Raw genomic sequence first — 17606 nt, forward strand, 5'->3', positions numbered from 1 at the left:
CCGATCCTGACTCTGACACTGACGCCTAATACTTCCTCTCCGACCTCATTATGCCTGCTCCCCTTCTGGCACCCACTCACAAAGCTCCCCTTGCTTTTCTTCAAAAATGCCCAGCATGTTTCTGCATCAGACTCTCTGCTTGGAATTCTCTTTCAGATACCCACGAGTAGGCTTGGTCCCCCACTTCCTGCTTCAATGTCATCAGGGAGCCCTTCCTTGACCATGTTATAGAAAACAATACCCTGCTTCCTTTTTCTCCAGAGTACGCATCATCGTCCACTTGCTACTTATTTCCTTCTTTGTTTATTCTCCAGCTGTTCTCAAGGAACTATGTCAGATCTGTTCTCTACTGTATTTCCTCAACTAACGTAGTATCTGGCACGTAGTAGGTACCAGTAAGTGTTTATTGAATGAATGAATGAATGAATGAATGAATGAATGAATGAATGGCAGAACATTGATCTTTGGTATGAAGGCAGTGGAGTACTTTTCTAAAGACCATTTATCTGGGTAGCTTGCGCTCTTCCCCAAGAAGAGTGTGATGAGTAATATTTAATTGATGAACTGCTCTGTGGGAGTTTTCTTCTCCCCACTCCCCACCCCCACTTCAAACCCTATCACAGGGCAAAAGCAGGGATTCTCTGGCCTAATTCAAAACCCAACATGAGTGTTTTGGCAAGCAGATAGTAGTAGCAGAAGGAATTAAAAGTCAGTTTGGGCAAAATCTGTGTATGGAGAATGTGTGTGTGTGTGTGTGTGTGTGTGTGTGTGTGTGGAACTTTAGGAGTCAAAACTTTTTTTTTTTTTTAAGCAATCTACTTTGTACTTGAAAGAAAGTCTGGTGTGAGGTAGCGTTTTCTGTCACTCAGAGAGCCTTTGACTTGGATAACAACTTTGAGTAGGACATTTCTTAAATGCATTAGCTAGCAATTTTAGGGGGGGAAATAACAATCTTGCATTATAGAAAAAAAATTGCATGACAATAAAAATCTGATTTTCTACTAATAAATTCCCTGATACAAGACACAATGCCGGGAAAAAGAATTGTGGTGGTTGGTGCTGGGGTCAGCGGATTGGGCGCCATTAAGACCTGTCTGGAGGAGGGACTAGAACCCACCTGTTTTGAAGGAAGTGACGACATTGGAGGACTGTGGTGATACGAGGTAAGTTTGAATAGACTATGCATCTTTTCCATATCTGGGAAATAGGAATGCTAAGATTCCAGCAATAACTTATCCTCAACTCCTAGCCTAATAAGAATCCTCTTTATTAGTGCCTATATATGTACTTTGAATCCCAATCTTTCCTTCCCGCAAGGATGTGCTCCAGCCGTCCTTCCTCCTCCCAGGGTCTAGCTTCCTGAAGGAGAAGCGTGCGCTTGTCTCTGCATTGTCTCACCCCTGGGGCGTGTCTCCACCCTCGTGACCTGATGGGCATACCAGCGTTCCAGAAAGCAGCTCTCGCTGCGGTTACCAGTCCATCTTGTCAAATCAGATGGACTTCCTGTGCTAAATGTTCTTGCTTTCTCAAGAGGATCTAAAAAGGTTAAAAACCAAGTCCTTTTTAAAACACTTGGCCCTGGCTTCTGTGATTTCACTCTTTTCTTCTCTGCTTTTCCTACTCAGTATTTTCCCCCTTGGCCTCTAAATGGGGCTGATCGTGGTTCTATTCTCAGTCCTCTGGTCCTTTACTTTTTGCAAGTCCCTTAGGATTCTTCCTTACCACCCTTGGCTTCAACTACCACATATATGCAAATATTTGACCTGTAGATTTTTTATCTTCGCCTAATAATATGTATATGTATCAGTGAGGGCAGCTAGCACTAACTGTCCCACAGACAAACTCTGAAATCTCAAGAGCTTAGCACAGTAAGGGTTTCTGTCCTGCATCAAGGTCAGATGTGATTAAGATCCTTCTCCAACTTGGAGTTAAACCTGTAGACCACGTGGCCCCCAGCATCGCCGTGGGGGCTGGGGAAGAAAGGCAGCAATATACCAGCTCTTAATAGCCTAGACCCAGCCTATAGGCCGTGGTGGCTGCCTGCTTTGGCTAATCTCCGGGATGTCCCACCAACACCTGGTCAGCTTTTCAGGTTTTTCATTTTTTTGTATGAACAGTTCCCTGCATTACATTCCCGGTTTCAAGTATTGAGAGTAGTTTCCATGTTTCTTTTTTTTTTTTTTTTAAGATTTTATTTATTTATTCAACAGAGATAGAGACAGCCAGCGAGAGAGGGAACACAAGCAGGGGGAGTGGGAGAGGAAGAAGCAGGCTCATAGCGGAGGAGCCTGATGTGGGGCTCGAGCCCATAATGCTGGGATCACGCCCTGAGCCGAAGGCAGACGCTTAACCGCTGTGCCACCCAGGCGCCCCAGTTTCCATGTTTCTTGATCAATACAGACAGGTCTCCAGGAAAGCCTCTCCAGCCTCCGAGCCTGATGTCCCCAGCGCCCTGTGCACACGGCCACGACTAATCCTATCACACTATATGCACGTGTTTATTTCCTGTAAAAGTTTTTAAAGCATTTTATGTGCATTGTTTGGTCTTCACAACAACTCTGTGAGGTAGTATTTAACAGGTAAAGATGTAGATTCAGAGAAATGATTTGATGTCAGGTTCCTTATCTAAGCCAGGCAATGATCTATCTCAAGGACCACATCAAAATGCCACAAAATACCACATCATGTCATCTGATTTCACTAGTGATGTCCGTAAATTTTTCGCTTGTAAAAAATACCGCTTATATTTGCAGAAACTAACCTTATCAGAAGGGGTGTTTTTATATATGACTGCTTCGATACAATGTATTAAACAATACTCTTCATTTTGAAGAAGAAAACATACACTTCGTCGTCTGTTCTTAAAGTTGATATACTTTAGCAGGAATTAGATGCCATATTTCCTGGCTTCAAGTCTAGAATATTCATAGTACATGCATTACTGATTTTTTATTTCACCAATAATATTCAAAAGATACAGAAAAAAAAATTAACCTCTTCCCCGATTGTGTTTTCCATGTACATATGTTAAAATGATTATATTTTAGGGGTGCCTGTGTGGCTCAGTCATTAAGCGTCTGCCTTCTGCTCAGGGCGTGATCCCGGCGTTCTGGGATCAAGCCCCACATCAGGCTCCTCCGCTGGGAGCCTGCTTCTTCCTCTCCCACTCCCCCTGCTTGTGTTCCCTCTCTCGCTGGCTGTCTCTATCTCTGTCAAATGAATAAATAAAATCTTTTTAAAAAATGATTATATTTTAGGATTCTAATAAACTCTTCTAGGAGAAAACAGCTTATTTTAAGTGATGGTGTATTTTTTTTTTCTTAGTCTTAAATTACTTAGGTATCTGGCCTTAGTTTTAAGAAAAATCTGGAATGGCTACTAATGCACATAACAAATATTGTGTGTTGTATGGTCTCCTGCTGTAACCTGAAAAATGAGGATGATAATGTGCTTCACAGAATTTAATGAGGAAATATAGATGATGATATATATTATATATATTATATAATTATATGCTATTAGCTATTATTGTATTTTATATAATATATTATTATATATTATACCATTATATCATATTATATTATATTATATACTTATATAATAGTATGTATATCCTATTATATTTTATTATATATTATACCACTATATCCTATTATATACTTACATAATTTATATATAAGTATATATATATACATATATATATATGTATATATATACGTATATATATATGTATATATATACATATATATTTATATATTATATTTATTATATATCATTATATCCTATTATATTATGTACTATTATATAAGTATATAATATAATTATAAACCATGACACATTGTAAAGTGCTAAAATACTATCTCCTGTCAGTATGCATATAGATAAGTAGATAATAGAGAGAGAGAGACTGAAACCAGAAGAGTATATATCAAAACATTTAAAGTGATCATCAAGGGGCCCCTGGGTGGCTCAGTCAGTGAAGCATCTGCCATGCTCTCAGGGTCCTGGGATCGAGCCCGGAGTCTGCTTCTCCCTCTGCCCCTCTCCCCCACTCGTGCTCTCTCTCTCTCTCTCTCGAATAAATAAAATCTTTAAAAAATAAATAATAAAGTGATCAACAAGAATGATATTCGTCTCCATGATTTTCTACAAAATTATAATAAGCAGGTGCTGCTTTTGTAATTAGAAAAAACTCGCCAGTGAAAACATAGAGAACAAAGAAAGCCTCCCTTACTAAGGTTCTGCATTCTCTTCCATCCGTCACTACAAACAGCGTGACGTCTCAGATGCCCTCTGCCAGGGACTCTGACCCCATCGAGCTCTGTCGGCAGAGTGGCAGCCCCGTCTTCCTCTGTTTATTTTCACTATCTGGTATTCTACACACATTTTTCTTTTCATGTCCTTTTCATGTTCTTTCCATCTTTTCATATTTTTCTTTGTGTTGCCGGACAACATTATTTGCTCTTTTAAACTATTTACAACAAGGCATCTTATCTCTTAGTGAAGGTCCTGGAAAAGCAACTTTACCTTCTTTGAAGGAATTCATCCCAGGAGCCTCATACTTTGACAAACAGAGGAACTGATTTTTTGGCTATTACTCTTGTATGCTAAAAGACAGGGAGCGTCCTTTTTTTCTTGGTAGGAGAAGGCTCAGAGTGGCAGGCCAAGCATCTATGAATCTGCCACCAGCAACACTTCGAAGGAGATGACAACCTACAGTGATTACCCGTTCCCCGATCACTTCCCCAACTACTTGCACAATTCCAGAATCATGGACTATCTCTGGATGTACGTGCGACACTTTGACCTCACAAAGCACATCCGGTTTCTGGTAAGTGAGGCAGGGAACCCTCCGCGAGCGCAGGAACCTCTGGCTGGAGTCAAGGGCCAGGCCAGAGTGAGGGGTGGTAAGTCACACCCGTTCAGGCCGGGAGGGCAGCTCTACGAGCATCTCCGGTGAAGGCAGCAGGACCTCCCCTCCTCACTTCCTTCAGGAAAAAGTCTGGTGGTTTGGGTGAAACGCCCAACTATGCCCCTGGTGTTGGCTCCCCACCGACTACATTTAGGACCGCAGCTGGGGACACACTGGCCTCCAACTCTACTTAAAAAAAGCCTTGGTAGGGAAACCAGCTTTAAAGAAATTCTTTCAGGAAGCCCCAAAGGAGAGTAGTTATAACCAACCTTACTCATTGAGGCCCAAAGTTCGGGGACAGGAGGCCACTGGAAAGAGAGGCCACAAGTCCAAGTTTGTCTCATCCCCAGTCAAAGGTGTGCAGCGTGAGGAAGCGCTCCGACTTCTCTTGCACGGGGCTGTGGGACGTCGTAGTCGAGGCCGCAGGGAAGCAGGAATCCCATGTCTTTGATGGGATTATGGTGTGCAGTGGCATGTACAGCGACCCCTTCCTGCCACTCCAGAACTTTCCAGGTATGTCATACTGAACGCTAAGGCACTGATGATGTGGGGGTTTTATCATCGCTGCTTATTGTTATTTTTGAAGAAAGTTTGTAATTCTGAAAGTCACCTGATTTTCAAAATAAATTTTATGTCTTCTGATTGTAAAGTAATGCACGTTCTTTCAGGCTCCATTCAAATAATACGTAATGTTACTAAAATGAAAATTAAAATTACTAATACCCTACCACCACGAGTTCTGGGCTATTTTCAGAGAAAATGTTACATTATTCCACAACTAGAAAACAAAATGTTTGTTGTATTGTGGAGTTGTATTGTGTTGATAATAATTTGGAGTAAATACGGAGATGCCTGGCTGGCTCAGTTGGAAGAGCATGGGACTCTTGACATCGGGGTTGTGAGTTTGAGTCCCACATTGGGTGTAGAGATTATTTAAATAAATGAAAACTTAAAAAAATAATTTCGAGTAAATAGTAGGATCGAAGCGACAGAAAATATATTAAGATTTAGCTTTATTCCTGAATGTATACATATGTGCATAGCATGGTGACGATAAACAGCCACGCGCCCATCTCAGAAGCTACTGCCATGCTACTGTTTACTATCCGGAAGCTTAAGCACCTTGCACATGACGAATGGTGCGGGAATGGTTTACCCACACACCATCTCCCTGTTTATCTCTAGGAACAGCATATACACTTGGTCTTCTCAAAAACGGCTGAACCTGAGACTCCTTTGGAGTTCTCAGGAAATTCTAGACTCCCCCTACTTCCATCACTATAAGTGTCTGTTTCCCAGTGTATGAGAAAATAGAGAAGGTTAAAATTGGTCAAGAGAAATCCATTAATTGGTTACTTAGTTGGAAATTTAAATCTTCCCATATTCATTCATTCAAATTCAGTCAAGCAATACCTATCCAGCACCAATTGTCCAGAGAACAAAACAGGCAAGACCTCGGTCCCTGGGGGCTTTGCATGCAGTAGATGGACACAAACAAAAATGGGATAACTACGTGGGAGGTGATGACTATGGAAAATGGGAGGGCTTTTAGGGGTGGGGGTGGCGATGTAAGGTCAGATAGAGTAGCCAGGTCAGGTTTCCACGGGAAAGGGACATCGGAGCAAATGCCCAAAGGAATGGAGGAGGTGAGGCCGATAGCGGGAGAAAGCACACTGCGTAGAGGGAAGAGCAGGTGCGAAGGCCTGGAAGTGGGGGTGTGCCTCACAGGTCCGGTGCGGTGGGAGTGGAAGGGGTAGGAAGGAGATGATGTCAGAGGGTGAACAGTGAGCCATCGTTTGCAGTCTGGCTTCGACTTCGAGTGAGGTAAGAGCTGTGAGGAGGTTTCCAGCAGAGGAGAGGCGTGCTCTACTCTCTTCAGCGGCTGTGTTCAGAAGAGTCATTGAATGAGGTGGTAAAGGTCGAAGCAGGGAGACCAGGGAGGGGCTCGTACACGAATGCAGGTGAGAAATGATGGTAGGTTGGATTGGGGGGGGGGGGGGTGGCAGTGGAGCCATAATGAAGTGCTCGGATCCTGAGTATAGTGTGAACATAGAGATGATAGAATTCGCGGATGGACCAGATGTGAGATGTAATAGAGATGTAATAGAGAGGTGTCGGGGTAACTCTCGTGTTGTTGGTCAGAGCAATTGAGTTGCCTTTTCTGGAGACAGGCAAGACTGCGGGAAGAGCTGGTTCTGCCTGCGTGAGGGGGAAAGATTGAGGCGGCCACAAGGTAACAAGGTTGAAGAGATGTGCACGAAAAATGGGAGAGGGTGGGCTAAGATTAAAGGTTCTTAAAGAAGGGCATTACAGCTATTTCTCAAGGAAAGTCTATAAGAACATTTTAAGGGATCCTTATACCATTCCTGTGAGCTAAGTGAAACCACTTTCATTTTACACATTGCAAATGCCTCTAGAAGTGAAAGAGCTGAGATTTGTGCCTACATCTGTTTGACCTCAAAACCCCCTCGCATTTTGACCCACAGGGTGAAGGGTTCATTTTGGAATAGAAGAGAAATATTTCCTCCTGGGGAAAGGAGACAGAGGAAGAATGGATGAACACACAGTAACTTTTAGGTGTTGAGACACTCACTTAAGATCTTTGTTGTTTTGTAAAAATGAGGAAAAAAGTCGTCTTCAGGAAATGAAAGGAAATGCCGTGGGACCAAGGGGAGGGGGAAATACCGAAACAGCCACAGTGAGAAATGTATTGGACGATCGGACTTGCAAAGATGGAGTTTGGGAACAATTAGATCCATGCCAGGAGTTCATTAGGGGAGGATTGAAGAACTGCTTCCAAAAGAAAGCTGGAGTTTGGGACCAGACTCTGTGGGGAGAAAGGAACAGGGCGAGGACTGACCCTCAGTCAGGAGTGATTAGGGCTGTCCAGCATCACAAGAGGGACAAATGAAGCCCATATGTGCAGACCCCAGTGTTGTTTAAAAGATGAAATGCTGCAAAATCAACCAGCTTTTATGACTTTGCCATCTGAGGTTTCTGTTTAGGTCAGAGCAAATTTTTAGGCAAAAATATGAAGTCCCTACATTCTCTTAGCTCAGATCCTCCTGGGTGACGTTGGAGCGTTTGTCCCCAGGAGGAGAGCAGAGTGAATAGTGCTGATGGGAAGGGTGGGTGTACTGGGCCCCAGAAGAGATGAAACATCTCAACAAGGATGAAGCTTGTGTTGGGAAAGCAAGACAGGAAAGTCGGTCCAAAGCAGTAGTCGTAAATAACAAGGATGAAGCATAAGGAAGATGTACTACTGATAGGAGCCGAACTCTTCTCTGAAGGTTTGGCAGGGTTAGAGGTCAGTAAAAGGAGGCAGAGATTAGATGTCTGGATGTAAGCATGGAACTTAAGGTCTAGAACAAAACTGTATGAGGATTTCTTCTGTCTGATGATGGGCAGACACAGTTCACAGCCCAGCATTTGTGGAACAGCAAAGGAGAAGTTTAAATAGGATGGACCTGGAGTTCAATAATAGGCTTTAAAAAATATTATGAAATAACAACCACGGCTTGAGCAATACTTTCTTGCCCACAGGAATCAAGAGATTCAAAGGTCAATATATTCACAGCTGGGAATACAAGAGTCTGGAGAAATTTCGGGGGAAGAAAATCATTGTGGTCGGCATTGGGAATTCTGGAGCTGATTTGGCAGTTGAGCTCAGTCATGTAGCTTCACAGGTTTGGTTCCTACAATTCTCTTTCCTGAGCTGTACCCACTGCCCTCTGAGATATTAGCATTGTGTGAAATATGTCAGGTGTACCCATACACTGCTTCAATCCTCATTGTTAATTACCTCCTCGCACTTGTTTTCTTGGTAGACATCTTGGCAATACATTTAAAAAGTGAGAATGGAATAAAAATAAATATTTCAAACTTTAGTGACTGCCATATGGTTTATTTTTACCAGAGTGTGTAAACTTCACCAGCTCAGCCACCAGTTACAAATATGAACTCTATCAGAAAACCACTTTAAATCCCTTTATTTTTCACTGACATGACACGTGATACATCTCCCAACCCTGATTCCTCCCATACTTACTTTTCAAGGGGTGCATATTAACTAAGTATTCTTAATTCTGTCATATCATAATTAGCAGGTGGATGGTGTGTGCGGATTTGTTGATCGCTAGTCTTCTTGCATCATTGTGTTTGTCCAGAATTTGCAATGTAAGAGCTGGCAGGCATCAAACACTGCTTTGGAGAAGCACAGGAAGGATAGTGAGTGAGGTCCAGAGGAAGGCACAGGGAGCTCTCTGGAACTATAGCGAACAAGTCAGATGTGTCCATTTGAATGAGTGTATGTCACTGTGTCTGTCTGTCTGTCTGTCTTTGAGAATAAGGCAAGAGAGTTCTTATCCATTTCTCATGAGCCAAATGAGTGGTAACTAGAAAAGAAAAGTCTTACATTGCGAGGCATCTATTTTTCATTTATTTGCATTCTCTCCTAGGTGTTTCTCAGCACGAGGCGGGGTGCATGGATTTGGAACCGGGTCTGGGATTATGGAATGCCTGTGGACACTGTTCTCTTCACTCGTTTTAATGCTGTCCTCAACAAATTTTACCCTACATTCTTAATCAACAGATGGGCAGAGAATAAATTAAATGTTCGATTTAACCATGATGTTTATGGTTTGCTCCCTCAACACAGGTATAACCTAGGATATTTTTTAAGATTTTTTTTTTAAATTTATTTGAGAGAGAGAGAGAGAGAGCATGTGAGGGAGAGAGTATGAGTGGTGGGAAGGGACAGAGGGAGAGGGAGAAGAAGACTCCCGGCTGAGCAGGGAGCTGACGCAGGGCTCCATCCCTGTACCGGGGATCAGGACCTGAACTGAAGGCAGACACCCAGCCGACCCAGCCACACAGGCACCCCTGTTCTAGGATTTTTAAAAATTAATTTTGCCTCTGTCTTTTAACCCTGGTGTAGTTAAATATTACCTTTTTTTTTAATGTTGGTAAAATGTAATCCCTATCTAGCTATCTGTTGAGAGGTATAAATGTGGAAACACATAAAGTTGACTATGTGTACAGCCCACATAAATTTAATAAATAATTCTGAGTTCCTACTATGATCAAGTAGGTTTCTGGGTACTGGGAGTAGAAGAAGGACAAGGCCAGGTAGAGTCCTGGCTCTTACTGGGCCCCCTGTCTAGTAGGGGAGAAAACAACTCGTCAATATATAATGCAATGACATAGAGTAATACATGCTATGAAGAAACAGTAAGTTGAGGAGAAGAATCTTTTTTAGATGGGGTCACTCTGGAATGCTTATATGATGAGAGAGCATTTGAATGGGGACCTGAAGGAAGATGAGAATCACATCCTAGGCAGAAGAAGCACCAAGGTCACAGGCCGGAATGAACATGATTTATTCAAGGAAGAGCAAGGAACCCAGACTACTGGGAGAGGGGAAGTGGTTGGAAATTAGTTCAGAGACGTAGGCAGGGGCCAGATCACAGAAGGATTTTATTTTTTATTTTGTTTAAGATTTATTTATTTGAGAGAGAGAGCGCAACTGGAATGGGGGGGTGGAGCAGAGGGAGAGAGAATTCCAAGCAGACTCCATGCTACAGCATGGGCATAGATTTGGATTTCATTTTTAGTGAAATAGAAACCCATCAAGATATAATTCTACATTTTAAAAGGATCACTTCTGCTCCTGAGTGGAGGAGAAATTGTAGGGAGTTGGGGGTAGAAGCAGGGAGACTATTCATGGTATTAAATAATGTCAGTAAAATTTATAAAAATAGTATGTAGGTGCTCAAAATAATTGGAAATCAGAATATGATCTGATTTTGCTGTTCTAGTATGAATACCTCCACCAATTGCTTTTAACAATCTCTCCCCAAAAAATTATTTTAAAGAAGTTAGGTATCAATATTATCACTGGTATAAACTTATATACCACATTTCAAAATCTTCCCTTTGCTTCTAATAAGCATTAAATAAATGTTATTGGCATTCTAATAAATATAGAATGTTTATCCGGTGAACATGCAGAAAAAGTATAGAGTAAAGAAAGTATTTTACAACACAAAAATGTAAGTCTTTTTTTCTTAGCTCAACTAAAAAGTATTTGCATTTTCTGAGCTCAGCTCCTTTCCAAAAAGACATATTAATTTTCCTGGATTTCAATTTTTATTCTTCAGATTTCTGAGCCATCAAGCTACTTTCAGTGATTATCTACCTAATCACATAATAACCGGAGGAGTTCTGATAAAACCAAATGTTAGAGAGTTCACGGAGACATCCGCCATCTTTGAAGATGGCACAGAAGAGGACCTTGATGTTGTTATTTTTGCCACAGGATATACGTTCTCTTTCCCCTTTTTGGAAAATAATTCAACAGTACTGGACAGCCAGCACTCCATGTTTAAATTTGTCTTCCCTCCTCGACTAGAGAAACCAACCCTGGCTTTCATTGGCATCCTCCAGCCAGTGGGAGCCACCATTCCCACATCGGAGCTCCAGAGCCGATGGGCCGTTTGTGTCTTCAAGGTTATGTGCCGACCGTCCGCATATTTAGAAAAGATGGCCGTCCAGATAGTGTGAATTCAGAGGCACTGCAAAGCTCTTCCGCTGCAAAACATAGCTTGAAATAAACCTTGACAGAATCCAAAATCGTGCCACTTGAGATGTGTTACTTTAGGGTTTTGATCGCTATTTAACTTTCAGGAATCCTGTATGAAAACGAAGATTTAAAAACCAGTACTTTAAGCTATCATCAAGTGATACCTTGTTGGCAAAGAATTCTCTAGAGCACTTGAGGCTGGTATATAGAATAGGAAGTGAGGGCAGTAGAAGAAAGATCTTAACCTAGAGTATAGACAGGAAATAAAGAGCTTTGATAAACCTGGATTAAAACCCAGCCCCTCCATGTGCTGCCTGCATGATCTTGTCATGTTCCCTGACAGCCACAGTTTCCTCATTTATAAAAATGGGAATATTTACATATACTTTGCAGGGCAGTAAAAATTAATAATTAAGCACCCTGTTATAAGCATTCGATAAATACTGAATGAATCAATGACTGAAGATCAGCCATTGTTGTTATAATTATTATTATTCTTTATTATATGATTAATTCTAAGGTTGAGAAAGAACCCATGAAGACAGATTCAAAACCTACCTTTATGGGGGTGCCTGGCTGGCTCTGTCGCTGGAACATGCAAATCTTGATCTCAGGCTTGTTAGTTTGAGCCCCACATTGGGTGTAAAGATTGCTTAAAAATGAAATCTTTAAAAAAAAACTACCTTTATGAAATTATGTCAATCACATTGTAATAATTCTGCTCATTTGTTTGTTTCTTCTTTAAAAAGTTCCCCATATTTTCCTGGAACATTCTGTATTTCTCAAAATGTAAGATATCACTCATCAAAGAAATGAAGAAGAATTATAGGAAGGTGCCTTCCATGAGTTAAGATGGAAAATTAAGAATAAATCTCTGTCCAATGACAACAATCAGGAGACACCAAGTCACTATGAGTAGATACGATATATATTTGTAAACTAATTCATAACATCAATGAACAAGTATAACTCACTCCTTAAAGGACAGCCAGAACGAATGCTCTGGTGATGGGACGACACACACACACTACTTTGTGTCTTGTCAATTGAGTGCGACTCCTCTCAGTGCATTCTTCTTTGTGAGTTTTGAGGTCTGCTAGTCAAGATGCAAACTCATGAAAGGACATGACTTTGCATCTGTAAGCTATGTGCATCTGATGAAACTATGAGTGGAGGGCATTCCAGAGTAACTGCTTGGTCCATCTCCCCCACTCTCGGGCTACCTCACTCAGGATGTTCTCTACCAAACTGATTTTCAGGGCATTCATTTCTTGTGGAACCTCATCTTCTTTCTTTCCTAGGGTTGAACAAATTACCTTCGGTGAGTGTCATGGTGGATGACATAAGAAAGAAGAGGAAAAAATTTGAAAAGGAGTAAGAAGCTTGCTTCTTAGTGAAAGTCAATTGAAAGTATTTAGGTGGAATTGTTTGCCTATCAAATATGCTTTATATTTTTCTCATCATAGAATCCGAGTCTATTTGCCTAGATGAGATCTCAAATATCAACTTTTTCATTTCTTCTTAATTGAGCGTAATATAAATGTATGGAATATTTGTGGGAAGAATGGATACGGAATAATCCAACATGGAAACTTTAGAATTGTATTTAAAATTCATGTAATGCAATATAAACATACAATTATAAATTTATGTCATAGCAGAGCCTTAGAGGTGCAAAGTGTATGAAATGCAAAGACGAAATGAAGGGTTGTTCACTCTTCTAAGGAGTTGGAAAGATAAATCAATGTGAGAAATGAGTTGGCAAATCATTACAGAATCCAATTAAAATTCTGACATGAAGTCAGAGGCTTGTAGGTTGTACCAAATCTTCTTAATAGAAAATTATTCTCAACCATTGGTGTTGGAAATGTTTTTCCATGCAACAAATGCCTGTTGAGAATCTACTGTGTGAATGTCACAGCTCGTTCTCTACGATCAAAGGGTTCATCCTCAGACTAGTCAGTTACCCAGGAGCTGGTTTAAGGTCAGCCAAGAACTGCATTTCAGTAATACTGAAAATCAAATTAGTGTCACACATACGTAAATAACTGGCCTGTACAATTCATATTTCCCACCAGTGTACCAAAATGAGATTATATCCTGAATGAGAATCAAATGCGTGGCCAAAGTACAGAAGATTTCAGAAACGAATATCATTAGTAGGACAAAAGTCTTCTGAACCCCACCTATGACTATCCAAGACCCTTGGATTTGAGAATGAAAAATACCCTGTGTGAATATTTTGTTAGAAACCACTGAGAAATTATCAATAGCCATTCATTCTTTGCCCCGTGGATTATCCCCTCATACAAGGTCCACCGATGTTTAGAGGAAATTGTGCTTAGAGGGATGGGGGTTGTCATCTGACTTGAGGTTTTTTTAATTTTTCCCCCTTCACTAATTAAGAGCTGGGCATATGCAAGTGTTTATCCCTCAGTTCAGATGAGACCAGTACAATAAATTCTCTTATAACTCCGAAATTTCTCATGCAGAAGTATTTGGGCAAAACTGGAGGTTCTTCAGCAGAGATTTCAAATGAAGTCGCTTGTAGGAAACTTGCTTTGAAGTGTATAGTTATTTCCGTAACATGACAGATGTTCTCCATAATGCCAAGTTCTCCTAGGCCCTCCCTTTATAGTAAACACACGGTTTGTCAGCTGTTTGCAATTGGCAAATTCTTGGTTTTGCATGGAAAGCATAGGCTAGAAAAATGTATCTCTTCAAACAATCCTGAATAGCTAACAATGAACAACGTCTTCATCAGCAACCTTCTCCTCTAGGGTCGCGTTCTACAGAGTCACGGATATCGAGGTAACAGATCACTTGTACACGGGCTACGTCAGGTGTTACTGAGGGTATTTTAGGGGATGGAGAATGCCAAGGAAAAAAGCAGAAATAATAGGAGTCAGGAAATGTACATAATTTTGTGTTCCGTTACAACTATCGAAACATGGAAGGAATTCTACAGCAAACATACAAAATTCTGTAAAAACATTCAGGAGAATGTGAAGAAGAGACGGAGAGAAAAAGTAGTAAATATAGATAAACGTGGTGAAATGATTACCGTAATCAAGGTAATTAACATATCCATCATCTCACATAGATTCGTGTATTTTTTAGGTGAGAGCACTTAAGATCTACCCTCTTAGCAAATTTCAATAATATGATATTCAATACAATATTTAATAATTTAGTCATACAGTATTATTAACTATAGTCACCATACCATACATTAGGCCTCCAGAACTTCCTCATCTTATAACTGAATGTTTGTTCCTTTGACCAACACCTCCCCATTTCCCTCCAACCACCAGCCCCTGGTGACCACTCTTCTATTCTCTGTTTCTAAGAGTTCAACTTTTCATAACTCCACACACAAGTGAGATCATGCAGTATTTGTAACTTAAACGACTGAGCCACCCAGGCACCCCTGGTTGGTTTTTGTGTTTTTTTTTTTAAGTGAGATCTTTCTTGACTACGTACAATAGCAATTCCCATCCTTCTCATCTTGCTTTATTTATTGCTCTATTCTCAAAGAGCTCAAAATTGAATAGGAAAAAGTAGCCACATGAACATACAAGTAACACTTGACCATGGACGCATCTGTCTATAGCAAATACATGAACAAGTACTGCTGGAATACAGAAGACAGAGCAAAGAACTCAGAGAAGGGGAAGCCAGGAGGGAATCACAGAGACAAGGAAAATGGACTTGGATCTCTAAAGATGCCTAAGAGTTTATTTCTGGAAAAAGAGGAGGACATCGATTATGCAATGTATGAGTGAACAGAACAGCCTAGAATGCTAGAATGTTCAAGGAATGAACCTAGCATGGGGTATGCAAGAGTGGGTGACAGAAATGAGCCAGAAGAGGTGTTTTGGGGATAGAAATGAAAGAGCTTCTGCCCTCCACAACTATCCCCACTCCCTTGACTTATCTGGACCAGAACCAGAAGTTTCCATATCCCTACCCTCCATCTCCCTGCATTCAGTTTCCACCCCTCATCATACTATCTCCTAAAGGGCCACCAGAGTTAAATTTCTAAAAGGCAGATCTAGTCACATCATTACCCTGCTTAAAACTGATTTCACTCTTTACCTATGGAACAAGCTCAACTCCTTAGCTTGCATATAAAGTTCTTTTTATAGGTTGTAAGTGAAGTGAAATTTTCCATTTTTTGGTCTGTTTTGTTTGTTTTGTTTTGCTTTTCTACCTCCCCAAATTTTTCAATTTTATATAAGTTTATTTCAATTTATTAATCCAGAAATGCCATGCTGGAATTTAGATTTACATCTGATACATATTTCAGTTGTCCCCACGTCGGACCCCTGCCCATGCTTCTGAGATCCATCATACAAACGTAAGCACGTAAAAGTAATTTCAAGGGGCACCTGGGTGGCTCAGGTGGTTAGGAGTCCAGCTGTGGGTTTCGGCTCAGGTCGTGATGTCAGAGTCATGAGATCCAGCCCTGCGTCGGGCTCCGTGCTCGCTATGGAGTCTGCTTGAGATCCTCTTTCTTCCTTTCCCTCTCTACCTCCCCCCTACTCGTGCACCTGTGCGCTCTCTCTGGCTCTCAAAGAAATAAGTAAATCTTTTTAAAAAAAAAAAAAGGGTAATTTCAAACATAGAAAAGGGTTTTTTTTCTTTTATTTGTTTTCAGTTTTTTAGTAGTTCTGGTCTGGCCTCTCACTGACAAAACGATCCCCTTCAACAATGGTTCTCAGATTTCGGTGTGCATCAGACTCCTCCAGAGAGCTGGTGAAACGCTAACTGCTGCATCCTGTCCCCATAATTTGGTGGGTCTAGCGTGGGGCCCAAGAATTGGTATTTCTAACAAATCCCAGGGCCATGTTGCTGCTGCCATCTGGGGGCCTCAGTTTGAGAACCATGGCCCTGTAACAGCTATAACCATGTGATTAATTCTGAAATCATTTTATATGTTCATGGGAAGTGAATTCTGCCAAGAATGTCAAAGTCTGGGTTTTTAGAAAAATGACAGCTTCTGCTCGTTCACCCTGGAGCAGTTGCGTAGACAGATATAGAAAGGTAGACAGCAGACCCCCAGGGATAGCCAGCTCAGCACCATCTTTAAGTGAGCCACAGAGGTGTTCTCTAGTTTAACCTTCCTCTGAAAGACCTAGAGAGGGATTCTTTTTGGTCCCAGACCATCCTGTAAGACTGGCCCTGCCAGTGGGCCCAGGAGTGGCAACAAAACCCCCTAGTCTACCAGCCTCTACACATGTTAACACCTACCTCACAACTCACAGCAGTCAAAGCTCGCAGTAAATACACCTGAACGATCAAGTTCCAGTGAGCCCAAATACGCTGGAGGGGTTCCATGCAAATGGAACGTACTTTTGAAATGTGTTTCTTGCTCTATGCTTATCCCGGATCTTTGATGGTGTCTGTTTCAAAGAAATAGTAATTGCATGTATGTTAGAATGTTTGACATTGGATAATACTTTGTACAAAATCCTTCCGAGGTCAGAAAGTTTTTAAGAGCCTTTCATCCCCAAGAAATGAAACAGATATGTTAAGCCGTCTGGCCTAAGGCTGTACATTGAGTCACTGCTGGGTGTGGAGATTAAAAACCCAAGAACTCTAAGAGTTACCTGTTGCCCCTGAAACAATACAGTTGCCCAGTCACTGTTCCCCTCACTCTTCTTGCAGATATTACTAAAAGAATTGAAGAAATTTAAGAGCTTGGATACAGAGAAATCATGATATGAGACTGGAATTATTCTCTGAAACCATCTAAACATAGAAATGTCTCATAATTATTTCAGTTCCCAGTGCCATACTAAACACAAATGTCGGTGTTGTTTTCTGGAAAAACAAGTTACATAACGACCATGGTTTTAAAAAAATAACAATGTTGGGGCGCCTGGCTGACTCAGGCAGAAGAACACTCTTGGTCTCGGGGGAGCTCAAGCCCTATGTGGGGTACCGAGATTACTTAAATAAATAAATATATTTAAGGGGTGCCTGGGCGGCTCAGTCGGTTGAGCATCCAACTCTTGGTTTTGGCTCAGGTCATGATCTCAGGACGGTGAGACTGAGCCCCGAGCCAGGCTCTGCTCAGTGCAAGGTCTGCTTGTCCCTCCTTCCCCCCTC

At 41.3% G+C, this 17606-nt stretch overlaps 1 protein-coding gene across 1 annotated transcript; it reads left to right on the forward strand.

Moving 5' to 3' along the window:
• Positions 1-1028: 1028 nt before the first annotated feature.
• Positions 1029-11473, forward strand: LOC123800104 (flavin-containing monooxygenase 5-like). Its single transcript, XM_087865902.1, is given in 5 exon segments — positions 1029-1163; positions 5263-5425; positions 8456-8598; positions 9370-9569; positions 11071-11473. Coding segments are annotated over 5 exon segments (1044 nt in total).
• The last annotated feature ends 6133 nt before the right edge of the window (positions 11474-17606 follow it).

The sequence above is a fragment of the Ursus americanus genome, chromosome 2, assembly GCF_024610735.1.
Source record: "Ursus americanus isolate L20-20 chromosome 2, mUrsAme1.1.p, whole genome shotgun sequence".
Lineage (NCBI taxonomy): Eukaryota > Metazoa > Chordata > Mammalia > Carnivora > Ursidae > Ursus > Ursus americanus.